General features: G+C 43.2%; 3 protein-coding genes across 4 annotated transcripts; 1 reads left to right on the forward strand and 2 right to left on the reverse strand.

The window, feature by feature from the left end:
• Nucleotides 1-440: 440 nt before the first annotated feature.
• Nucleotides 441-13535, reverse strand: LOC139332487 (glycerol-3-phosphate acyltransferase 4). 2 transcript variants are annotated; one of them, XM_070964466.1, is made up of 13 exons: nucleotides 13331-13535; nucleotides 11911-12553; nucleotides 9655-9724; nucleotides 8782-9082; nucleotides 6840-6914; nucleotides 6626-6715; nucleotides 4223-4316; nucleotides 3956-4071; nucleotides 3708-3763; nucleotides 3534-3619; nucleotides 3283-3411; nucleotides 3021-3100; nucleotides 441-1840 (listed from the first exon to the last, which is right to left on the reverse strand). In XM_070964466.1, exons 2-13 carry the CDS (start codon nucleotides 12076-12078, stop codon nucleotides 1732-1734), a joined length of 1374 nt encoding a protein of 457 aa, XP_070820567.1. In that variant the 5' UTR covers nucleotides 12079-12553; nucleotides 13331-13535; the 3' UTR covers nucleotides 441-1731. The 2 variants fall into 2 exon arrangements, with proteins under 2 accessions (XP_070820567.1, XP_070820568.1); XM_070964467.1 differs by lacking the exons at nucleotides 8782-9082; nucleotides 9655-9724; nucleotides 11911-12553; nucleotides 13331-13535 and adding an exon at nucleotides 7187-7381.
• A 232-nt stretch (nucleotides 13536-13767) lies between these two features.
• polr3d (polymerase (RNA) III (DNA directed) polypeptide D) lies at nucleotides 13768-17237 on the reverse strand. The gene is made up of 9 exons (XM_070964677.1): nucleotides 17105-17237; nucleotides 15905-16072; nucleotides 15721-15764; nucleotides 15483-15637; nucleotides 15282-15406; nucleotides 15039-15198; nucleotides 14600-14847; nucleotides 14364-14516; nucleotides 13768-14251 (listed from the first exon to the last, which is right to left on the reverse strand). Exons 2-9 carry the CDS (start codon nucleotides 16064-16066, stop codon nucleotides 14135-14137), a joined length of 1164 nt encoding a protein of 387 aa, XP_070820778.1. The 5' UTR covers nucleotides 16067-16072; nucleotides 17105-17237; the 3' UTR covers nucleotides 13768-14134.
• Nucleotides 17238-19335: 2098 nt separating this feature from the next.
• LOC139333087 (phytanoyl-CoA hydroxylase-interacting protein) lies at nucleotides 19336-26673 on the forward strand. The gene is made up of 5 exons (XM_070965354.1): nucleotides 19336-19694; nucleotides 21960-22129; nucleotides 23860-24034; nucleotides 24239-24356; nucleotides 24885-26673. The coding sequence occupies exons 2-5, from the start codon at nucleotides 21962-21964 to the stop codon at nucleotides 25429-25431; spliced, it is 1008 nt and encodes a 335-aa protein (XP_070821455.1). The 5' UTR covers nucleotides 19336-19694; nucleotides 21960-21961; the 3' UTR covers nucleotides 25432-26673.
• The last annotated feature ends 39 nt before the right edge of the window (nucleotides 26674-26712 follow it).

The following is a 26712-nucleotide window of genomic DNA, read 5'->3' on the forward strand; positions in this document are numbered from 1 at the left end:
AGCTGCAAAATAATCAACAATAAACATCCTCGGAAAGACATTTGATCCCGAGTCAGCTAGCAAATAAACACAAAATATAAAATGGTCAAAATAAAGCTCTTAATCCTCATGCTAGTCTGTGTTACAGCAGCCTGGTGCCCACTGGGCAGTAAATCAGACAGGAAACGTTAACAAGAGTCCTGGCTCGGCTGCCAAGAATAGCCCAGAAAAGCAACAACTAATTAAAGCAGCACTGTTAGAACAAAAAACATTCAGTTCTATAAATACCAAATGAAAAATGCTTTGATTATGGAAAAAAAATTCCAGTAAAAGAACACTAACTCTTGTTGTGGTGAATACTACATTTATATTTGGTGTCATTTCCAGTACACTCGTGATGGGACACACTGCAATGCGAATTAAGTGGGAGAAGCACAAAAAAAACCCCTTGAAGTCAAAAGTAGAGTCACATTCTTGAACATTTATTTTGATGAACAGATTTGACATGGTCTAAATGACTATCCCTGATAACAGCAAACTACAGGGATGGGAGCCTCAGGGAGAAACCCCTGAAGGCTTCCCACCACGGTCCTCATCTCCAGCCCGACGGGGAGTCCAAACTACAGCTGGACTGCCTCTCTTTGAAACTTCCTTGAAGAGGCTGCCAAGCAGGAGAAAGCTCATTGACAAGAGGGAAATAAAGACAACAGCTTTCAGCGTTTACTTAAAATAAATTTGGCAAAATGGTCACTGCACAAGCAGGAAGCCAATGAAAAACATGGTGCCTGTTAGAGAGTGTATTAGTGTGCATGTGTATCAGTTAATTGTCATTATGACTATGTTTTAGTCAGGAGACCGGTTGTGATGGTCATCATCCTACGTCACTAACTGTGCCATGGGACGACGCTAAAAGCATCCCAAATAAATTCTTAATGAATGGACTTTTAAAATCCTTTTACTGCCGCATTATTAGTTGGAACAAGAATATCTGCCTCCATCCATAAACATCCATCCGAGTAAGCATGGGTGCACGTTTTCCATTTCATAATGTGTGGATTCACACATTCCATGGAAAAAACAGACTACATATCAAGAGTTCACCTGCAGTGTAACTCCTATAGTAACCACGTGTTGATACAAGTGTTGATGTAAAACAAAGCTTTTTTTCCCTCTTAAAAAAAGCCCATAAAAATATCTCAAATATAACAAAATCTGGCATTGTGTGCTAAATCATGTGAACGAGCCAAATCATGCAAAACCCCAACTCAGTCTCAATTTTTAGCTTTAGAACAAACTAGTTTTTATCTACAATAACTCTCCTCTATATCCCAGGTAATTTTAAAACCATGTGATACAAACATGATGGTAAAATGAAAATTAAAAAGTTGAAAATATCAAACAAAGACAGGAACTCAGTGATAGATTACAATAGAAGTTTTCCCTCAAAAGACTGCCAACAAGGAAGACAATGCTCCTCGGCTGTGCGCACCTTGCTTTCATTCTGTTACAAGGCTTCAGTCGAGCCATTCCAACAAAGGGCAGCAGACTTGGAATGACCCGTAACGGCGATGCAAACTGAACATGCCAGGCTGAGGCAGTGACCGAGGAAGCCAAATGGAGTACTGTTGACATCAGAGAGGGAATTTTCCAGTCTGGGAGCTCCAGTAGAGAGGGAGACAGTCCTGCTGACTGCTTGGTTAGTCAGAGGCACCCCAGTGGGTTTCTGAGCCAGTCCACCTCCACACAGGTCCTTCAGGAGCGACTGCGGTCCTCTTGGGTGCCCACCAGCATTTTACTGTACAGCTTCTGCTGCTCTTCTTTAAAGGTATCTTTTACCTTTCCTCGCTTCAATCCTCCATCCCTACGAAACAGTTATTAGTGACTATTAATGTAGTGGACAGTTAGGCAGTTCACCTGGGCTCTATTCCTAATTAGTTTCTGTGAAATCAGTGAAATTCAGACCAAGGCTACATTTACACTTAGGGAAAACACATATGTTTTCACGCGGTTTGGCTTCTCGTTTACACGCAAACAGTTTTTTTCACGGAAAACGATCATTTAAGAACTCCGGCCAAAGTGGGGATTTCTGAAAACGCTGGTTATGTGTTGGCGTGTAAACTGGGTTAAACAGCGTTTTAGGTTCCGAAACGTCACAACATGCGACTGAAAATACTTAACGTCATGTGAGCGACCTATGTTTACACTCGCGCCCACAGGTTTGGCATAGTTATGATGGTGCTCGACAGCATATTACCCGGGTTCATGTAAACAACAACATTTTTGAAATGATGTTGTGTGCACAATGTTATTTTTGAAAACGGAGGGTCCAAAATATCCGTTTTCCAAAATACCCTGTTACGTGTAAACGTAGGCTAAAATGTTGGACTAAATACCCTGTATTATTATTTGTGATTAATGTAGCAGATTTAATTAACTGGTATATATTCTGCTCCTTACAAACTCCTCAGAGCTTTAAAATTCTTGCACAATGGTGGCTGTTGCATTAACTTTTCAGAAAAGACAAGTTATGATATTAAGTAAGTATAAGTTATACTGCTGTCAAAAGTCTACAGTGACCATTTTTATCTCTGCATATTAAACAAATCTGGTATATTTTTATCATTTAAAAGTGATGTTATGGGACTGAAGTTTCAGACCTGAGTCTGGTTTTGACCTTTATCATAACAGGAATTTTAACTTGCCATAGCAGGAAAAGCACCAGTGGAACTAATGACATTAACATGGCGCTGTTGTATTAAAAGGCCCAGTAAGCCATTGCAGCCAGTAAGCATATGTGATCCCAGGGCCATTTCAATAGTTCACTGAAGTTGAATACAGTCATGATAATGTTTCTGATTACTTGTTCTTTTCATGCTATGCCAGGTGAGAATGCCTGATGTGAAAGGTGTGCATTTAGGCATGACAGCAGTCTGGTATGAATGGTCACCAAAGTGTTGAAGCATGTTCACGATCCCTCGTCAGTCACAGCGTTTCTGTGTGAAAGTGGCAGAAACCACTGAGCTGAGGGGGTGTTATCTTACCACAGGAGGTCGACCAGTCCGCCTTGCCTGGCTATGGCTGCCTTTACTCGATTGGCAAACTGTACAGCATCCTCACCCTCCTGTTGGAGAAGATTAACATGAATATAACAAAGGCAAACAAGTGGCCCATGACTAATAATCTCCAGCATTGCTATTAACTGTTAAAGCTTTGTTGGAGCACAGCGCACATGATCGCAGCATTTTGTATGTATGATGTGATTTATCCCAGAAAAAAAGCCTCGAGTTAATCATGGAGTCTCACCTCTCTGGACATGGGGGGAAGGTACCACACGCTGCAGACGATGGCCCAGCTGCTCATCATGCGCAACAGGTAGTTGACCATTCCAAACTTGCTGCTATTCCAGAAGGCATCTCCAAATCGGGGATCATACTGTGAGGATGGAACGCACCAGAATCAAGAATCACTACCTTTGTTATTCCAAGTAAAAGAAAATCATAGATGTTGCAGGTAAAGATAACATCTGACGAAAGAAAGAAAGACATCACTCTCACCTTAATGGCCACAGGGTAGACTGTGGCACCAATCTCAAAACTGCCCTTCTTAAACATCATAACTGATGTGTTGTTAATGCAGGTGCCTGAGGGTTAAGAATATAAATAAACTGAGATTTATGAGGCTTAAGATGAAAGAACAACTGGATGTGCAAGATCACTGAACAGGCTCACCTTCAGGGAAAATGAGAATGGGCAGTTTAGATTTATCTTCTACGTGATCACTCAGTCTGCAACACAAGAAGTATGAAGGTTATTACTAAAAATCCTCTTTTTTTTGGATTCTTCTTTAGATTTTACAAATTACACAAATAAATTCCAACAGGCTGACTCTCAAATTCAATAATAAAATGTACTTTGCACCATCTCTGAGTGCCAAAAAAGGAACCAAAACTGAATAAAAACAAAGGCTGTAATACTACCTTTTGGCCACTAGATGTCTGTCTTTGACTTCTGAGCGTTCAAACCAGACATGTGGGCAGGCCTTGACCATGGATCTTTGGATGACCCCCATCAAGCCACCGTGAATCTGGCCAACCTGACAGACAACAACACAAACAAACAAGTAAGTAAACATCAACGAATCTATTTCTGGGAGGAATGTCGTTTCAACAGACAAGCAGCTGTCATGGAAAAAGTGACCGGTGTCAATGTTGTCGTTGCTTCCTGAGAGGAAGCAGTATAGTTACCATAGCATAGCAGCCGTCACTGGCCAGGATAATGACATCAATGGGCGAGGTGTGGTTGGCGACACAGATTCCTCCATTCTTGGGTTTATTTTCACTGGAAAATTGGAGACAAAGGGCGGTTAGTGTATGCATCATGACGGCACTTCCTGGAGGATTCATTATCAAGAGCTGAAACAAAGTTAAGTGTCAAATGACACAATCAGTGCAATGAAGACAATCAGTTGTCACAGAAACGTGAATACGCTTTGCCTCTCCCGGTCGTCTTGGGAGAATCAAAGCAGCCCGTGGTTTATATGTCAAAACGTGACCCCCACAGCATGCAGGACCTGGACACACTGAGTCCACATTCCAATGATAGAGTTACAATCTTAAATAGAGACAGAGCAACACTTCCTATGGCACTTGTGTATTTTTAGCCTCAGACTAGAGGAATTCATGTTACAGCAGGCTAAACCGGATGGCAGACATTCAGAAAAACACAAGAAATAATTCAGATTTTTGAGTATTTTCTGTATCAATGTGTTTTTTCCCCCCAAATGAGTTTTTAAAGTGTGCCCATCAATAAAATCTTGATTCTTTAGCTTAATTTCTAACATAATCTCTCACAGTAATGACAAGAAAAATTTAAATCGGCATGAAAATGAACATTCTAATTAGAAACTGCTTCTAATTTGGCTGGCACCTCGAGATATTAGCAAATAAAATCATAAAAATTCCATTCCGATAAGATGAGCAATTCAACAATGTCCTTTGATCTCAGACTTCAGCTGTTTACTTTCAGCCGAGGTGGCACTGCAGTTAACCAAAAACACAACCAGCTGTGAGACAACAGCCGACAAGCAAATACACAAAGCATCAACTTCCTCCTCCACATCCTGTTGCCTGTGCCACCCTCTCTGTAAAGGCTCTGTCAATAGGTTGATGTTCCTTTTAGATCATTACTCACATTTCAATACAAATAAACCACACTCAGACAAAATCCTCACTACCACTTAACTGAAGCACAATTTTGGATCCATTCAGGATGGTGAAAGTTGTGCTAGTAACAGCGATGTGAATTCAGCAGCTCCAAACACAGTGTTTTATGTTTAAAATATCACTGGAGCCTGAGTGAGAGTGCTTTGGCTTTGTGTATGAGAAAGCATTACTGGCAGGGGTTTTGTTCTTCACCTGCGCTCATATGCCTGCTACAATGAGTATGAGTGTAGACAGTCTACACTCAGGCCCCCTTCCTTTCAAACTTGCCCTCTGGGTTCTCACATTTCAACTGCTAACACCCTGGTTTCTGTTCTCTAAAGATAACTCGTCTGTCATTACATAATCTCATGCAGACCCCTGTCCTGTCACAGCAACATGCCTGTGGTGGATCATGTTTGAGAAACAAGAATAACAGGACTGCGTGAGCGAGACGAGCAGCATTTGAGTGGCTTGCAAATTTTATTCCTCTGGATTCATTTGCACCATTAACACCATTTCCTATCTGATGCACATCATCTTTTAGTTTGCCAAATGAAGTAGTTACATCTACGACAGTGAACAAGTGAGCGTCAGTGCAGAGCTCTGCCAAAGCAGACTTTGATTTTCTTTAGTCATCCAGTAATCAACAGTGACCCTGCTACACTTTCGTAACCAACTGTTTCGCCAGAGGTGTGGCTACATGCAATTAGTGATTATGCAACAGGACCCAAATGTAATATCACATCTATCAATAATTTCTCAAGATAGATTTGCCAACGCAGAGTACACAAAAAGCAGAATTGAGAAATCGACCAAGACATTGAGTAACTGCATGGAAACAGTGGGGCAGCCTTGTTATAACCGCAGCAGCACGTCTCGTGTTAGCCATTATGAAAGAAAACAGCTTGCGTGAATTTTCTGCGAACACGTTGTCAGGCAAAATGAGCTGTCTTTTGGAGGAATATTGCGAAGAACCTACATATAAGGAAGGGAAAAGGTTACATGTTCGAAGCCAAAATGAGTAGATTTTAAATATTTGCTTCAAAATACAAAGATAACTTTCAAGTCTGTAAAACACCAGCAGCAAATTTTTGTTATAATTGCTATACTATGAACAGCACTGCTAGTACATAATGTTTAAGGAAACCAGTCTGGCTACTAAATGGATTGTTGTTTTGCTTCTGCTATTTCTGTTGACATTACCATTATGAGTCATGTTCATCTGATCTAATTAGATTATACCTGACAGTCTCATGTGTTTGTGCTCAGTCTTTCAGGGCCTGAACTAACTCGCCAACATCTTCCCTTTTACACATCCAGTCCCAATCTGATATGGACGCTAAACACTTTACCAGAAGGTCTGCTATCTACTGTTTTACCTTTGAGGATTGTTCATGCTCAATCAGTTATCAGTCACATGACCTGTGGAAGTGTGGCACACCTTACCTGTCATGGTAGGTTATGATGGCAGTCAGAGCTCTGACACATATTCTGTAGCACATCAAATGGACTTTCTCACTCAGAAAGTTTTTAGCCCTGCAAGAAGGAGCAGACAGCAGCATGATTTGTGTGTCGAGATGGTGAATTTCAGACGATCACGTCCAGGGATCTGAGCTGATCTCTGATGAATGAGAACAAAGCAGCCTGTCGTCAGTCTTACCTTCCATTCGGCAGCAGCCCAACAACAGAGGTGAGGAACACAAGGAGGCCTACACCAGTGAAGGCAAGTGTTACCCTGATGGAGAGACAGACAGACAGACAGGTTACAGTAATCCTTCAACCGAAAGCACTTCTGTAAAAACACAGACTGGAGGGAGTCCTTGTTTTGGTTCTACAAATGTAAAACTAATTGTCTTTTGACTGGAATTTAAATGCTGGAACTTGATCCTTGGCCACAAAGTTTCCACAGGCTTTCACTGAGAAGAGGAACCGCTCAGATAACATGTAAAGGTCATGAGTAATGTTATCCAGGCGAGCAGTGTTCTTGTTATTTATTAAAAGTATCACGCTCTCCTCTCCTCCCCACCGTCACCGATAGACGCCAGAACCTGCAGGAGAGCGTATGAGGCGATGCCAAGACGGCCAACAGGTTGACTTAAAATGAATGAACCAATCATCCAGGTTTGCTCATTAAATTGGCCGAGGATTACACAAACATCAGGGAGGTGAAGGTTTCGTACTATTGAGAGTCAGGACAATATTCAACTGGACAATTAAAGAATGAGAGAATCTATTAGCTGGATGGGAGACTAGACTAATGTCTGTCTGTGTAGCTGTGGCCTGATTTGTCTCCCCACTGGCAGCTGGAAATGAGCCAACCAGGCTTAGTACTGAGTCACTGTCCCTGTGCCTCTCTAAGCTGACCCTGAATGAGGATCTCCCTCTTTAACTCCCTGCATGTGCCAGCATTTCATGTGAGTCTCAAACCCCATGCAGTGTGTGCCCAAATCTATGAATCTTCATAATTCTTTAATAAGGCCGTCTGCAGTCTCTTTACAAAATGTTGTGTTTATCGAATATGAGTGCTTTCCAATGTCAGTTCACCACAGTATTTATCTTATGACCACAATAAGGTCAAGTAAGCTTCAGTCAGGCCAGCAAAAAGGGATCATGTGACAGTTACAATGGAAATTAAGACCTATTTCATTACTGAAAATATGGAATATATCAAAGCCGTTACAAGTATAATGGTTTAAATTCTCATTTACGCAAAAAGAAACTTCTATAAAAGAACTTCTAACATAAAGGCTACATCTAATGGCCCCCCAACCCCCCCCCACAGTTTCAGCTGAGAGATGTGTGCAGGGGTGAGTTTGCTATGTTTATTAGTCTAATAAAGAAAATACACTCACAAAATGTCAGGACAGGAAATATTCTTACACGTGGTGTGAGTTAATTTACTGAGTTACCTGTTAATGAAATGTTCTGAGTGAGTTTAACCTCCCACTGGTATGCAGTTACACAGTGTCTATGGCTAGGGCTTTTATTTTGAAGGGTAATAGTAGTGAATCTGTGATGAATTGGGAAATGTTGGAAGCAGGGGAGCTATTCTGTCCTGGTTCAAACTACAGGAAAATACACCTGAATTCAAGCTTCTCTCTTTCACTGAACTAAAACGAGCTTTGTTAGCCTTGTTAGCTCATCATAAAATATGGTTCATTGTAACTTGACAGAAATAAACTCACCAAAATTGTCTGTTATTCTTTACTCTGTTCAGTCACCAACTCTGGTTTAGTTGTAATAAATCATTAATTCCCCAAATTAGTTGTGAAAATCTGTCTCTTGTTGCAGAGGCGTCTTTGAGCTACGTTAGGGTTAGCTCGCAGTCTGTCGCTATAAGACACACTTCCTGTCGCCGCAGTACTCAAAAGCCATGTTTCACTGATAGCACCATTAAATGACTAATACTGTAATACTTGTACTACTGTATACTTGTAATACTGTGTCATTGTCAAAGTCAAATTGTGGTACAATGTATTCTGGGGCCATTTGTGCACGAGGGGCTAAATTTCCGTGCCGGGCCCCGTCTCAGTGTGTTAGGTTTGTCCCCAAAAGCTTGTGAGGAACAGCTCACTCTTCTAATATCAAAGAAGCTCTAATACCTGAGAGGCAGCAGGAAGCCGTAGCGGATCAGCAGGCCCAGCCCCCATAGGACGGTCAGCCTTAGGCTGATGTAGTGGAAGTTGTTGTTGCTGCGGGTCAGCAGATTCCAGGTCTCCAGCTCCTCAGCAGAGAACCTCTTGGTCACCTCATCATCCATGATGCTCTCCACTCCTCGCCGAGCAAAATAGAAAATGTCGGACATCTCAAACTCAGGGGATGAGTCCAGGTCTCTGTTGCTGCCGCTCCGCCGGATCTCCTTGATCTCCTCCTCCAAAGAGGTGGGCTCCTTGGCAATGATAGCTGGAGCAATCCAGAGAGACAGGATGTCAGCAATACTCGCCTCCAAGGCCTCGACCACATGTCCATAGATATTTGAAACTTTCGCCTCTCTCAAACAAGCATGCCGGGCCAGTAGATGGCAATAAAATCTACATCAGCGATACATCAAACACCATTGAAGAACATGTGAGCATGTGTCCTAAGCTCATTTTCATTTGGCAGTAAAAACACAAACAGTAGTCGCTGATTATTTATTTATTTGTAGTTATTTAACACCTTCCTGGCACACGGCCTCACAGTGTTGACCAAATGGAAACTCAACAATAGTCTGCTGTTTTTCTTTCTCATGCTTGTTACACAAAGCAACAATGGACACGCACAAAAGGAGGTAACGACATTATCATTTCTCCAAATGCTCTATTTTACACACACAGACACAGATTTAGTGTCTGAAAAAGCTGCTTGCATGTAAACAGGAGGCCCAAACGCAGAGGAAAATGTTTGTTTTGCAAATATCCGTATACGCATAGACGGAGCCCGAAACAATTGCACCTATTGAAGGAGCAGGAGAACAGACTGAAAGCACATCTTACCATTTGAGTAGGGTTTGTAGAGGGGGTGATTCTTTTCTTTCGCTCCTCTCTCTATCCTCAGTGTAGCCCACTACAAAGAAGGAACAGAGGGGGGTGTAAAAGTACAACAGTGACCCAAAATACATGGAATGCAGCATGTTTATGACAAAACCAATAAGACCGATGTGTTCAGGTTAGCTGCTGCTTATTGTCATAAAACATTTAGAAAACAGACAACATGCAAAAAGTTTTTTCTAGCAAACAGCTGCCACGTTGTAATGTCTGTCTAGTTTTTCAGCACAGCAAGTTTTTCATTATGATCAGACCCACAACTGCTCACTGTTCTCTGCTGATAATCTTTGCGGTGTGGTTGTTAATGCTGTAAAAAAAAAACAACTCATGATAGTTGAGGAAACAAATTCTCACACAGTTTATCTGCGACCACAGCATTTATATCCTGCCTCAGTGTGTAGGATTTTGTGTGCACACTGCATGCTGAGACTCAAACAAATGGGTTGTGCCTGGTGCGAGGCAGGAAAAGGACATAGCGTTCTCTGAGGAAGAGAAGCAGGGAAGATCAGGAAACGATGGATGTGTTTCACTTTACCAACAGAGCCCACACTACTACAGAGCAGGATAACTCCTCGGTTTGTCTGATGACAGGGAATAAACTGACAGTTAAATAATGCTGACTGTACGTATGCTCGGATACAGAAAAGGCAGGCATGCCTTTTTAAAAAAATATGCCAAAAACAATGGAATTTGCCCAGAGCACTTGCAAAAAAAATTCAAAGAATGTCTGGCAACACAGCCATGCTTCCTGCACCTGAAGGCTGCAGAAAAAAACACCACTAAATCAGATGATTTCCATATTTCTACTCACTTTACTGTAACTGAACGTAAACATGTTATATAACTTTGGGCAAGCTAAAACTTGTTTAGACAGTATTTAAGGAATACCTGAAAGCAACTAGAAAATGAACACATTTTGCAAACTTTCTAAAAGCAAATGATTTAATGATTGAAGGTATTTAGCCCACAGCACTGACAGGTCCAGTTGATTATTTATGCGAGTTATCTTGACTGAAACAGGGGAACAGAGCATTCCTCCTGCTTTCTTTTACAGATAGCTTTAAGTCGTGTCATGACGTGTTGTATTACTGAGTCATCTTGTTAAAATACAGCTGCAGCTGACAGTAATGAATCTTTAGGTGGAGAGAGGAGGACCACAGAGCTGCATGTCAAAGAGGAGGTTTTCCCTTGTTTATCCCCCCTGAAGGATGACAGGTGTGGGATAACAGCACGTATACTTTTCACTTAAGCGAGCAGGAAATAGCAATGTTTGTCACACTGATGGGCTGACAGCGACACAAACTCACTTTGAGCAACTGGTTGCAACAACAAAAAGCCACTGCAGACCTTGTGGTGAACTGATATAATCATGACCATGACAAACACTCATTTTTGAATGCTTCAAGCCTGAAATGAATACCTACTCAAGCAATGAGACATATGCAAGTCGTACAAGCCAGAAAACAGCTTCACCTTCGTACAGTCTGCACTCAATCTGTCCTTTGACCTTTTCACTAAATCTAATGGTTGCTATTGGACTCATGAGCTAAGAGCGTCTCTCATGTCTCCCTCTGGTCCATTTATTTCTGGCACAAGATCTTCTCTCAGAGGTACACGCTGGAAAGTGATGACAGCTTAACTGGTGAGGATACACCAGAGATAGAAGAAGAGGAGACACTGGATAACTGACTGGAGTCAAACAAGAGAGCAGACTTAAAAAATGAAATACTGGCATCTTTGACAGGCCTCATTGCACAATGAAACTGGTGCATTAATGCCATCGCTGCTGATTCAAACTCATTCACAGATAGTGAAAACTGGAGCGATGTCACAGGCAACAGTTACTGACAAGGTCTGTACCACCGTTTTCTCATGTTACATAACAAGGGAAAAATAGCCCCGTGGCTGTGATGGTAATCTGTGAATACAAAGGTGACTGGCTGAATGCCACAGACGAGTCTAAAGCACGTACACCTGACCAGCGCACTGAGATGTGCACATGAAGCCAGCACATTTTTAACTTACTTCACCGAAACTGCAGCTTTAAAGATATATTTTATACAAGCAACAGTTTTGCTAAAGCAAAAAGTATTTGCTTTAAATATCACGAAAGTAAACGTACAGCCACAGAAAAGGCCAGTCAACGCTTGTTTCTACAAATGAACACAAATGAGACTATTTGTCCTTTATGCAGCAAGCGCTTACCTCAAAGATCTTAAGCAAGGTTTTCATGTAAATACGTCGGATGCCGAAGGACACCCCGAAGATGGCAGGCACGATGATGAAGACCAGCAGCAGGGTGAACCATACGGTGAAGGAGATGCCCAGCAGGATGCATACCAGGTTGTCAAAGGGGTTGAAGAAGAGCTCCATCTTGACGTTAGGAGGGCGATGAACTCTATTAAACAGCTGAAATCAGAGGGCACAGCAGATGGCAGTGGAGGCACGGTCCTCCACCTCCTGGCCCCAAGTGGCCCTTACCTTTTGTCAGAGAAAGGCCTTCATCAAGATAACTAGGGGTTGGCACTCCGCCTCACACTGAACAGGAAATTGATGCAAGCACATGTGACCATCTTGAGGTGGCCCACTTGGACGATGTCAGTGAATTTCATTATTTTCCAAAAAATCTGCTTCTGAAACTCGGGTGAATTAAACTCCAGGAGAAGGAAGGTCCAGTCTTTGAAGCGGCTGTGATGAATTAACAGCAGGCCCTTGCTGCAGATGTCCTGTTGCTATCTGAGCAAATCTTCCAGCTGGTCGAGGAGATGTAAACAATGAATGAACAACAACTGGGCACAGCAGGTGGTTTTCTCTTGTCTGGGGCTCCGCAGCTTAGTGTCACACAGACCTGCAAGGATGTACAAACAAACCGATCAGTACCATCCGTGTCACAACAATATGTCCTCTATGACCCGAGTACAAACAGTGTAATTTAATAACACCAGGCAGAAAACGTGTCCTCCTGGACACTGTCCTCTGCGTAGCTTTTAGATGCCGGTGAGCAAAGTTAACGCTCGCCTGTCTAATGCCTTCATGAAACGGCTGATTAGCAGTCAAGCATCCCTTTTCAGTGAGGGGCCAGATAAGTTTGTACGCCAGCGTTACACTTATCAGCCATGGTGCAGAGATAACGTTAGAGGCCCTCCGTCCTCATCCCCTCTGATGATACAGCGGGACGGCTAACGAGAGGCTCCATCCCGGGTGGAAGCACACTGGGTTAGCTCGGCTCACCATTACAAACGGTTAACAGCCAGCGCTCACTTGGATCATTTAGCAGCCTTTTAACCCCACAAAGGTAATTAATTAGAAGCGTATCCGAAGCTGGTGGTGGCTCGTGAGACTCAACAGCCCTGTACTCACGCGGACGATTTTAAAAGTCTGAAGTTAGCTTGTGGCCTCCGAGCTAACGGTTATGCTAAATTTTGTCTCTTGGCGTGCTCCACCTCGCTCAGCTAGCTTCTCTGGCTCAGCCCTCGAGAGTACCGTCCGGGTTTTAGATGAAATGCTGAGCCAACCTTTTTGTTGTAAGCTTGGATTCGTTACGTGAAGTTGGTATCTTACAGGCTATTCTCCAAACCGCCGGGTTAACGCGTATACGGTTTAATTCACTTAATAGTTAACCAACCTTCAGTCACGTCCAGCGCCGGTACAGTACGGTTTCTGTGGTCAGTGAGACGTCTTTGTCTTGCGGACTGTAGCCACACTCCACCCGGCGGACAACATGGGCAGACAACGGGCGGCTCGATGCAGGCTACGTATTTGAAGCGACCAGCCCTCAGTTGGACTCACAATATGCACGCAGTTCTGCTCTGACACCTGGTGGCCAGAATGAGGTACTGCGCCAAGACGAAATGAGCTGTGTAAAAACGTTTGGCCGCTAGTGGCGCTGTAGAGCAATGTTTTGATGAGCGGTGCACACGCGATATTTCACTTTCACAGACATCGCGCTGCAATGGATGCAATCACATGTAAATTTTCACCTCCATTATGTTTGGGAGGTGGCAGAATTCTCACATCTCAACGTAAGCAAACAAAACCAAAATGTATGTTTTTTTTTCTTTTGTAATTTAATTAAAAAAATTTAAAGCATCTGATACTGACACACCAGGATAACAAAAACGTTTTTTTTATTCACACATTTACATCCATGTACAGTCATGTCAAGTAATCTAAACAGTACTGAATTTTGGCACAGCATTCGTCCTTTGAACCCTGAATTAATATCCCACAAGAAAAAAAGTAAACTTCAGTTGTGTTTCATATTTATAGATAGTGTATTTCTATATATCCTTATAGCCACCCTGAAAACAAAAAGGCACAATCAACGGCCATTGTATTTGCATTGGATGTCAGATCCCAGGGACAGTCCACAGTAAAAGTCCACCTGTCAGACTTGAGGAGGCTCAGTGCTCAGCTGCTCTGACAAGCATCAAGCGCTGCTCTCCAGTAGAGCCTCGAAGTCTGGGGAGCAAACCATTTTGTGTTTGACATTTCCTAAGACAGACAAGTCGCCTGTTCTTCCCTCAGTATCAACAGAGACCAGCTCCTGAGAAATGGGGAAGAAGAGAAAGAAGAAAAGCATGTCAGAATATGATAAAATAATAGAACCAGAGAAACAGACAGAAAGAAAGACATCAATAAATATACCACTGTCACACCTGAAGGAAAGAGCACGGTGTTCCCAGAGACACATCAAGCGTCACATGTCCCAGTATGAGCTGGACCCGGCCAGACTTCCTCACCAGCATCTTTCCTATTAGACCCTCCCGCAGGTCTTTCAGATTGCAGCTGTTGTCTTCAGCCTCCTCCTCCTGTTTAAAATCAACATGCCGTTCACAGCCTCAGCGTCAGTCTATTGTATATTTAACATGTGGAGGACAACAGCAGGACCTACCTGAGGCTCTGTTTTCAGAAGCACAGACTGTCCGTCCGCTGACTGCACCTCTGTTTTCACCGGCTTGTGCTCTTTGGTCGGGGGCTGGCCGGGCAGCGAGTCAGGCAGCTGCATGAAGAACAGCTCTTCCCCTTTGCTCAGACTACATCGATACAGCAGGTCATGCAGAACTTCAGGCTCAGGGAGAGGAGGCGGCTTGAAAATTGCCTCCGACCTCTTTATTTCAGTTTCCTCTGGCTCCTGTTTCACTGAAGAGGAGGCAATGTGCATTTTGAGGGACCCTATTTTCCCACCAGGACAACAATTTTTGAAATTGGTCCAGTATTTAGTAAGAGCACGGCAGTTGGCGGCCACTAAACCGGCTGAAGTGCAAAATATCCAATAGACTGACATGAGAAACAGCTCAAAAATACACTAGACATCACTAATGTGTATTTACCTTCAACGGGCGGCTCTATGGATTCACCGTCCTCCTCGACCTTTTCAATCTTCACAGCAGTGGCACCGAATTCCTCCTTGAATCCCCATCCTGACACTGCAAGAGGAAGCTGGACAGGGCAGCTCCTCTGCTCGCTCTTCAGGAAGGGATCGTCTATAAACTGAAAGAACGGAGGACAGTCACATTCAGGGAAAATGCAAACAAAGCTACAAAATGACGATGAGTGACGACCGTGAGACGAACATTATCTCTCTCCAGACTGAGCAGAATCTCTTTGGTCTCTTCCTCCGTCTCCCTCTTCTCCTTTTTAATGTTGATGATGGGCGAGGGTCCCATGCTCGGAGCTTCTCTCTCATTTTCAAAGCCAGCTGTGGGTGATACAGAAGAAAAAACTCAGCCAACGCCAGCAGCGCAGAGCGAGCACTTTTCCGGCTGAACTCTTACTTTTCTTCTTCATCGCCATCTCGGCGGGCCCCTGTTCAAAAATAGAGTGGGACTGGATGACCTCTGGGCGACCTCGGCCCCTGCCTCTCTCTCTCAGGCCTCGACCTCGATCTCCATCCCTCCTCTCCCTCCTCTGCCAGTTGTCAACTTTCATTCTGTTACGAATAAGTAAGTCATCAGTCAGAAAAATGCATTTTCTCTGACATGTTTTTTCAGCCTGCGTCAAATATGAACTTACTCCTCCTTGGCTTTCCGGCCAATAATGTTGGGTGTAAACGTTTTCTGCAAAATAAAACACAAAAACTGTGATTAAGCATGCAAAGAATTACAAAATAATCAGAAAATGTCGACTCAGTATCTGATATTAGTGTTGTGGCTAACGAGTTACTGAGGAGTTGATCATGGACAATGTGACTCAGTACCTTCTTCACTCCTCCCAGGGTGAGGTCTCGAGACCGCATTGTGGGGAGGCGGCCGGGAGAGATGGCGGCTGATGGCCGGCGTCCCACCAGCAGACCTAAGCTGCTCCCCCCGGGGGTTGGCACACGTTGACCACTGGGGTCACCTGAGCCTGAATCTGCCATCCTAAACTGGAGACAAGAGGAAAAAAGACCTGATGTTTTGTGTCAGCCACCCAGGTTTGCATGTTTCTTCTTCTTGATGATGGAGTGACGAAGATGATGTGGTTATTTTTGTCTTTGTTACTGCTAAGCTAGTAAAGCAGTAATACTGTCAGATTGTTGTCATTTAACTGCAGGGAATTAATAACATTTAACACTTATGTAACACAATATGTAACATTGCAAATATCTTCTTTTTACTGTTTTATATATTTTTCTACAGTGTAAGTTTAGTACAAATCACTGTATTTATTATCAATACCTGACTCGTGTTGTAATTCAATGCGGCAATGGCAATAATATTTTTTTGCGCTATAGTATTTTGTACTATAATGTACATATATAGTTAATTTTTATTCTGTATCATTTTTGATCTTTCTATGTCTTTTATTCTTCACTGTCTCTAACAATTTAAATTCCCCGCCATCAGATTAATAAAGTCTTATCTTATCTTAAGTCTTGACCAGTGCTACACGTGAGTAACCTACATATCAAACTAATCTCAAGAAAATATTCCATAAATTGACTTTATGTGCAGTATTTTTAAAGTATAATAACCTAAAGAATACTTGCTATAATCTCAGGTTTTCATTATATCAGCACATGATGTAATGACGTCATTTGAAAAGTGCAGAGCATATAACTAAAACACCTTAATTGTCATTCACATCAGCTTCATGTACATGTACAACAGCAGCTACAGAACACATTAACATGTACTTTTTGTACGTTACATCAGTTATTCCTCTGGGCCTCACAGTTGCGCTTGTAGTTCAGTCAACAACTGGCAGCCATTAGCAGCCAAACGACCACTTTTAACTTTAACGCGAGGCTGATTCCAAATATTATTGATGATGTATTGACTGTTTTCGTCAACAACAGCCAGAATTCAGCAACACGTGGCCAAATCAACACACGAACACAAGCCGACAGAAGCAGCATATTGAGGTTTAACGCTGAAAAGATGAACCTCTGGCTCACCGTTCTTCTCCGCAGGCTTACCTGATGATTCCTCGGGTGTGCTCACTAGATTTGGACTCCAGTCGTATCAGAGAAGAGTCATTACAAGTTGTTTTGTGCTAGCGCTGCCTCTGACACTGCGTGCTGAGCGCCGCCATGACACTTCCGCAGTGTCATCAGCCTGTGCGCTCACGCGGGTCAAAGCTGCGCAGAAACACGCGCATAGTCATCGTTTATTGTGTCCGCAATGATCATAATTAATCTGCCTATGGCGACGTTTTCTGGCCTACATCTTAATATATTCCGAGTTCATAATAAAACAGCAATAATATACGCAGAGAGGAAGGTTATAATGAATTATAGTTAACATATAATTTATATTAACTATAATTAACATTTAATATACAGAATAAACTTATACGTCAAGTTACCGTGGGTTCATATACCTGTAAATACTGTGGGAGTCTCATGGGAGTCGGCTACTACATTGCAAGTACAACGTTGCTTTTCACAGTATAGTTGTAAAAGCACATGCAATTGGCCAATGCAGTGCCAAAGCATAGTAATATACAGTATAATAATAATATACATAGTGTCATATTAATAGCATAGCATCTCTGGGTGACTGGGTACCGCAGTTCAGAAATACAGCCTTTGGTCAATCTGCTTTCTCTCTGGAACTTATGCAGTGCTTAAAAGCAGCTTCGAGCTTTGCCTAAAGTCAGCACAGAAGTGTCAACTCCAGTGAATCCCTTCTCTTTATCATACTGACTCTGTTTATTATCTCCCACTGATGGACTTTCATGTAGGCCTGTTGTGCTGTTTTATGTGCGTTTGTAGTAGTTCTTGTCTCCCTGCCCAGGGACAACATGATGTAAATTAGCTGCTCGCTAACTCTGTGTGCTGTCCCTGCAAAAATAAAGAGTAAGTAAATTAATTCAAAATGTTGCTCATCCACGCAACCAAAGAAAATGTATAAGCTGCTCATGTTATGTTCATAAACATCGAGTCAGAATTAAGATACCTGTGAAATTTGTCCATAATTTGGTGCACACAGATTCATATGAAGAAATGCAAATATGACGCTTTAACTTCTGTTAAGTGATATTGTTCTGGTACCTTCCTACATCTCCCACCAAAGTAACAGGACGGAGAAATTAATTCCAGCTCCAAGCTGCTTCTGACTGGCCGGACATTCGCTCCAGCCTGGTGGTGTCTGGTCCTGCTGATGATGCAGGGATCTTGGGGTTGGTCTCCTGTCATGCAAAGGTTGGGCTGTGATGATGTTAAAACACTCTTCAGTATCAATGAAATGTATGGGACATTGTCATTTGTAGGACATCACAAACAGTTCATGTAAATGGGGCTAAATTCTCTTCTCACCACACAGCCAGGCCTCCCCTAACAAACTGGCTATTCCCACCTCTGGAGCGGAGAGGGTTATTTGGACAGAGGCAGACCATCATGGCATGACTAATGATGGATGATTGCAGCTTAATTACATTCCGAGGGTATCACTTATCTGCGGCTGGGTAGAAATAAATGAAGCTTTTCAATACTGCACACTGCCTGTGGAATTATGGCAATACATCTTTGTCATTTTTCAAATACAAATATGATGTGTTTGTGAGAGGACTGCACTCTCACTATCAGTTTATCCCTTTGTTCTCTGCCTTTATTCTATGCACATATCCATTGTTTTAGCAGCAGATTATAGCCATTAATCTGGGAAGGGTCTCTTTAATCTCTAATGAAATCCTAAATTAAGTTGTCCCCTGAGGTTGAACGAGTGCAAAAACATCCCTCTGAAAATGAATGCAAGTGGAAATCTGCTTACTCTGGACTTAGGTGGTGGCATCCCTCGCCTCCGGCTGGGCTGGGGGGAGATGGCCTGTGGAGTTAGTCCATATGGCATAACAGTTGGCACATGTATATTTTTTGAGGTCTTGATGGTGCTCTATGTAATTTACTGGGGCATCGCTTAGCATAATCCCTTTAGCCAGTGGAGCGTGTAAAAAATAGTGTTTCATTTTTTTCCTCACAGCCCTCGTGTCCATGCAGCCTCCACGTCTAAGAGGTGACATGTATGCAAGCAGCTGAGTGTTCAGTCTATATCAGAGTGTGTGGATTCTGTGCCTCAGGGCAGTCTTACTGGCAAGTGATGTGTTGTGTGTGATTGGCTGGCGAGAGCGTGATGCTGACGAGGTTGACTGTCTCACTGTGGTCACACTACAGTGAGAAAATTGTCTTTTTTTTTTCTTTTTTTTTTTTTTGCTTCTTTTAGGATTTTAATTCATCCTGTGTAGCTGCATATATGAGTCAAGTAAACATCATCCTCAGAGCCCACAGCAAAAATGAGACTGGGAGGGGGGGAGGGAGGGAGACGGCGAGTTGGAGCAGGGGGGAGGTAGAGTGTTTGTGTGACACAGAGAGTGAGAGAGAATCAGACCGGAGAGAAGGAGAAAGAGAAAGAGAGGGAGAGGAGCCTGTGTGTTCGTTTCACCTCCTAATCAGTTTTCCTGGGAGATCTATCATCAGCCGCAGCAGAGGAGGCGAGTAGAAAAGCAGAAGAAGAAGACAGAATTCAGCCCGAGTGTAATCTTCTCCCATCATAAATCTGAGCCTCAAACAAGTAAGGAATTCTTTTAAATCAGACGAATTAAAGATGAACGTAGTGCTCAGAGGACAAAATGTATTGGGCTGTCCGTGTATGAAGTTGTGGAGATCAAATGATCTGCTGTGATGGTGTGCTTCATGAAGACAGATGAATATAGTAGTTGGTGTGTTAATGCATGAGTTTGATTTGCATGTTATTCTAAGTGTAATCAGATTTATTGCCAACTTTGGGCATTTATTACATCCCTCCAGCGCTGTTTCACATGAGACTGTGAGGACATTTCATGCAGCAGCATTGATGATTAGTGCTCATTTCCCTCAATTTTACTGCTTGGTTTAATTGTGCAGCGCCTCAAACTGTATTAGTCATACAATATCTCTGTACAGCTTTTTTATTGAACTTCACACAATATTTCTCAATGTTTCATACTGTGTAACGGCCATTTCACCCCTTTAGGTTAAAAAATGTACTGAGGAAATTGTGCCTTTTCTTCCTCCCTCCTGCTGCCATCTAAATGTGGCTTTAAGTCTTCTCCCTGCAAGAAAAAAACGACTTTGAACCACAGACTTGCTTTCTGTGTCTTTCTCCATATGCATGAAGCGGCTTCTTTCATAATGCCGTCTCACAGAGATAACACATCTCTGAACTGTAACTGAGCACTAACAGGCCAATATACGCACTTTGAGATCAACTATAATGTATAATGTGCATCCCTATTATAATTATTAGTTAGATCCAGATGTCTGATTTGGAGCAGCTGGCTATCAAAGCGAGTTTTGCAGCAGAGATAATTGGCTCATATTTCCTCTTGCAGGCTGGTTTATAAATGAGGTCGATGGGATTTGTGTGAATGGTACGGAAACCTGCTTTTGAACTGTATTCACATGTAGTCGACCCAGAAGTGGAACACACACGGAGACATGGCGCTTTGATGACATGTCCTGTGAGAATCTCCCTCTTGCCCCAGTTTCTATCTTATAAAAGACACCATGGTAAAAGAAATGAGAACGGCAGCTGGAAAACAGACGTGTGGAAACACACGTGCGTGAGGCGGCAGCTCTTTCCCCTGGCCCAGGCGTGAACGAGCTACTGCACAAATTTCACAGTTCACAGGCTTTAATGAGCTGCTGCAGCCTGTCCATCATACTGACTGGAGAACACCTTAACAGACCTCACAGTCAGGCGGGGACGCTACAGCAGGCATCTGCAGGATCACAGAGGCAACAAAATGAGCATGTAATGATTGTACTCAAGTGCTATTTTAAGCACATCTGTGATTTAGCATATGCTCAGTGTGAGAGAGATTTTGATAAGGGGGAGATGAAGTTCGCTCTCCTGTTGTTGAGATGCTGGAATTCAGAGACATAAAGAGAAAATGCTTTTATGGTTGCAATAACACATTTAAAATGGATTAAAATTACAAGCACACTACGGGGTAATGGATGTGCACTAAGTCTGGGGGCAAAAGAAGATAACCACTGTGCACACTCTGCAGAGGCTCACCATCAGTTTATGAGGGGGAAGGTGACAGCTAATCAAACACAAACTCAGCCTGACCAACAGATTGTCCTCAGCCCAGCACTCAGGGCCATGCGCAGCAGCCTGGATCGAACCACTGATGGGCAACAAAGGAAATATGATCATACATCATCTGCAGCTGATACCGACTTAAAACCCCTCTATATCTGCCCAAACCATATAAAAGCTGCTGGAAGATTTCCCTCGAGCTGCAAGCAATTCACTTGCTCAGCTGTTTTGAAAATGGCATGCACTTCAGCGAGGCAAGTGTTTAAAAAGTTACCTTTAGTTTAAGCTGGTGCTGACGGGTGCAGTGGCGTTGTTGTTTGTGACCCCCCCTCCTTGAGAATTACCGGAGAAGACTGAGGGAGGCTGCAGACGTGTGGTTGCTGGGAGACTACTGTAGGTGGATTATGAAAGGCACGGGGGAAAGCAGAGGCCAGTCACTCAGCTGGGAGCATATCGAGTTGTGTAATGATGGGAAATGTCAGTTAAGGGCAAGACAAGAGGGGAGGAGGGAAGAGAAGACCAGGACAGTGAATAAAAACCTGCTCACAGATCCTTAAATGAAAGGTTAATTGGATTCTGTCTGAGGTGTATTCAGCTGTGGTGTTTGTGAACTGCTGTAGTGTCCACTTTGTAGCTCTTTGTTACACAACTTAATCTCTTTCAGCAGATGCTGCCATTCTCCAGCGCTGGTATTACAATCCCACATTACACTCTCGTCTAACTATCCTCCTTTATCTTCTGGTTTAATCACAGAAATGGACGCCCCTCTCTCCACCCCCTGCAATATCCAGATTTGCGAGGTGACCTGCGATTCCTTCCGCATCGTGTGGGATATGACCCCCGAGGACACCGCCAGAGCCACCCACTTCTTCATTGACCTGAGCCGCAAAGAGAGCAGGGACCCCAACCGCTTCAAACACAGGGTCTGACAGACTGAAACTGCTGCACCACCTTCATCTATCCTCCCCTGCATGCGTCTGTCTATCCCATCAACGTGTCTGCTGCTCATATTCCAGATTCACATGCGTCAATTCTCCCCATAGCAATAATGAAGAGGTCCCCGTACTGTAATGGACAGCTGAAATGAGACAGAAACATGTGCATTTTATTGAGGTCTCGTTGGGTCAACAGATGGGTCTAACCGCCTTATGATATTCTGCATTATTCTGAACACAGAAAACAGCGGTTGCGCCCTTTCAGTCACTTCGAATACAGGCGAAAAAGGAAAATGAGTGCAGTCAACAGCTTCAGGCCAGTGACTCACTTGTACATTGTTTCCTCTAAAAGTGGACAAAAACTGACAAATTCATCTGCAGCACGGAACGGCTTTCATGTTAACAAATTGCACAGACATAAGGCAGCAATATAACAGTTTATCTTTTTTTTTTTTTTTTTTTAAATAAACAGACTTGTCAGAAACTATTAATTTCAGACAGCGAGGAGATGCTTGGTACTGCAATATAGCTACCAGCTACTTTCCATCTGCTGTCCCCAGATCTGCAGATCAACTGTATCTCTTGCACGTACAGCATGTACTTTCATGCGATATACAGATGTTTACAGATTAGTTTTAGTCAGGCGTGGCTCAAGGGATGGCACATTCAGTCTAGTTTGGTCCAGACTAAAATATCTCAACAACTTTGATGGACTGCCAAGAAATTCCATACTGACACAGTAGATGAAGTACTAATGACTTTGGTGATCCTCTGACTTCACCTCTAGCGCCCCTGACATGAAAAGTTATGCAATGACATGTCGTCTGCAGGATGACTCCTGATAACTTTGGTGGCTTTTCATCTTTTCCACTATCAAGTTTATTTCCTTGTGTCCAATATGAACAAATACCTGCAGAAACAATGGCTTTCTCATTAGCCTCAATGCCACTTAATAATGCTAATTAATAAATGTTAGCATGCTTATAAACAACTGAGGAAGTGAACTAATTGTAAACATGCCTGCTTAACAGCATCCTGTTAGCATTTTCATTGTGACCTTGTTAGCATGCGACATTAGCATTTAGCTCAGCTAGCATGGCTGTAAACTCTTGCTCTTATTGAAATATTACTAAAGTCAAAATTTTACCTTTTCAACATTGGTTGAATCCCCACGATTAAATGTTATTAGCATTTAAATGATCAATGTGGTGTCTAAATTTAGCTCCAGTACCTGAAGCAGAACATTTATGGTCTCCCTTCGTTTCAGATGCAAAATTGCTGAATGACTGTAATTATGGCCCATTGTTGCAGCTGGTATTTAATATCTGAAAATGTGCTTTTGTGAAGTCAAAGCTGAGGAAGGACTGAGTGAGTTGCTCCTGAGCGGAAGATGTTTTCTCACCCTCTGATACACAAAGTGGCACAAACAAAGTTGCATCAGAGATGTTGCCATGGATATATGGGCCTCTGAGCCCGCGCTAATTAGCTGTGCTTCCTAGAGGCCTTGGCCAAAACAAAGCCGCTGATTTGATTTGATGTTTCCTAGCTACAGCACCTTGGGCTTGAAGTGGAATATCATGCTAATACGGCAGAGTTTATGGAGGGAAATGGTTGACTTAACAATTGCATTAGCATTTGTTTTGAAATGTAAATTAAACAGCCTGTTATAGCCTTGCATCCTGTCCCTGATATCAACTCCCTCCTGCTTCATCCTTCAGGATGTCCCAACCAAGCTGGTGGCCAAGGCTGTGCCTCTTCCCATGGCAGTGAGGGGACACTGGTTCCTCAGCCCGCGGACAGAGTACTGCGTTGCCGTCCAAACTGCTGTCCGACAGCCAGACGGTGACTACCTGGTGTCAGAGTGGAGCCAAGTGGTGGAGTTCTGCACTGGGGGTATGACACGCCGTGCCTAATAGCTAAAGTAACACTGATAATGTATGTTATAGAGTTTGGGAGCTGTAACTAAAGCAATAGCAGATAAGTAGAGAGAACTGCAGTGTGCAGAAGTGGCTAAAAAAACAATCGTGCCTCAGCACAGAAAAGTCATTAGCATTTCAAAGTGGTGCAGACTTTTGAAAACTCCTATCAACTTTGCAGACTATGCCATGGAACACCTGCAGCAGCTTCTTGACAAGGCGAAGGGCTCTGCAGGGAGGCTGCTGAAATTCTCTGTGTTTTATCGCAACCAGCAACCAGACTACTTTGACTACATCAGGTCAGTGCTGCAGTCTTATCTCTTCATTGTATACCCAAAGCAATTCCAGCACCAATCAATGGGAAAGTATCAAATGGTTATTTGCTTCCTTGCTTGGAGTTAAATAAGAAGATCGATAGCCTACCACAGTCATGTTTGCATGGTAAATAGGAAGCTGTTTGGTTAGCTAAGACTGAAAACATACAAGCAGCTACCATGGCTATGTGCAAAGGTAACAACATCCACCAACTGAAATGACTGCGCCTGGCTGAGACATAGTCTGGCACATAACCTGCTGTGAAGACACAAGCACAGCGTCAGTTTTTGCATTGATTAAACAAACTGTAGAGGTGCTGATAAGATGATTTTGTTCCCTTTGGACAGATCTAGGCTAGCTGTTTTCCCCCATTTACAGTCTTTGGGCTAAGCTAAGCTAACTGCTTGCTCATTGGAGCTTTTTATGTAGTTTACAAATGTAAGAGTGATTGATTTTGTCATCGACCCCATGTCAAGAGAGTATATTTCTTTTGTCTTCATCTCCTGGATCAGAAGGGAATGTGGAGGCCTGATGCGTCCAGCCCTTAAAGACTGCAGTGGGAGTCATGGTTCTCCTATCAACGGCAAACTGCAAGGAGTCTTCTTCAGTTGCAACACAGAGTTTGATACAGGCCTCCCTCCCAAAGACTCCCCTTACGGCCCACTGCGTTTCCAGATCCCAGCCGGTCACCTGCTGAACCCCAACATCAGCCTGTACTTTGCAGACTTCTACTGTATGTACACAGCCTACCACTACGTGGTGCTGGTGCTGGCCCCCGTTGGCTCAGAGGGAGATACCTTCTGTCGCACCCGTCTTCCTATGCTGGACTTGGCCTCCAACCCTTTCCTGACGTACACGGACCCCCAGAGGCCGGGGGAGGAGCCTCTGTACTGCCACGCCAGTGACATCATCCTCGAGGTGCTTTTCACAGAGCCGGTTCACCTGGATCAGGGCACTGTGGAGCAGATCAGCGGGCACCACCAGCTTAAGAGCCTGACTACAGCCAACGCCAAGAAAGACCCCAGCTGCAAGGTGTGCAACATCAGTGTGGGACGCTGAGGACAGACCTGGGCGTGTGTGAGAATACAACACCGACAGACAGATGAAATGAAACGGTTGAGACCATCACGTGTAGGTCACAACGCAGTGGAAACAGCCCACCTCACGGGGTGTGTGCATGCTGCTGTCTCTCTTCCCTCCTGCCTGGACTAGAATAGCGAGTATTAAATAAAAGACTTTCACAATATGCATCGCCTAACTTCATCTTGATCGCAGCTGGAGATCCAGTAAACATCCACCCATGACTGCTGAACAAAACATAACTGAGACGTGATAGGCTTTAGAAGACCGGACAAGCTCCCTGCTCCCTATTTGTCGAGAGTCATCTGCGCTCTCTGGTGTCTTTGTGCCATTTTCTGAATGTCTTTTTCAAAACTGTTGAATTTCCTTTTTTCCCTGTAAAATGTGTTAGATTTCATTTTTGTTACGCTGGACCTCTAGTTTGATGTGATTTCCCACTGGTTGTATCAGTCGTTGGTTTTAAACATTATAGAGGTCAAAGCAAAGACAGTATTTTTACTCTCTATAAAGTCACTGCCACATGTTTTTTGTCTTTAAAAAAACCCCCCTCAGATTTCCAGATGTCTAATATTGATGCTTCATTGTAGCTTTGACTAGTTTTCAGTATCCTTGCTGAAAACTTAATGCTCCTTAAAAAGCTAATTGTAAAGTTCTGATTATGAAATTCATTGCACTCCTTAATTAGACAGTGTCTAAATGTTGCACACCAGACTCTTACTACAGAAAAATATGGTGCAATGTGACATTGAACACAATGTGACATTGAACGCAGGGCCACTCAGTGTGTTGGGGTTTTAGGATAAAGGTAATGGGGAAGATGGTATCACAAAGTTCCCTGCAATCAGTCTGTGTCAGCCAGGCCGGACTCTATAAACTGAGCTGCGCTAAGAATAGCTTCTATCTTGCCATGGGGTTCCTGTTTGTCCCTGCCTGGTAATCTCTGACCTATATGGGACTCCCACAAATGCTCCGTGTGAAAGGGATCCCCTCCCTGTTACACAACAGTGATATATGTGTCGGTGAGTGGCCAAAATGTGAGCCATGACAAGACAGACTGGAACACATGTTTGATGCTGAATGTGAAAGAGAGCTGGAAAAGAAGTAATGCAACAAAACTGACCTGTTTAAAAAGGTTTTTTTTACCCCAAAAAAGTGATACTGAGACATCCAATTCAAAATAAAAACAATGCAAATGTAATAAAAGATATCCATTTTGACTTAACGCGGGTCTGATGTGTTATGTTTGAGAAGGCTGGGGAT

The sequence above is a fragment of the Chaetodon trifascialis genome, chromosome 6 (assembly GCF_039877785.1).
Source record: "Chaetodon trifascialis isolate fChaTrf1 chromosome 6, fChaTrf1.hap1, whole genome shotgun sequence".
Lineage (NCBI taxonomy): Eukaryota > Metazoa > Chordata > Actinopteri > Chaetodontiformes > Chaetodontidae > Chaetodon > Chaetodon trifascialis.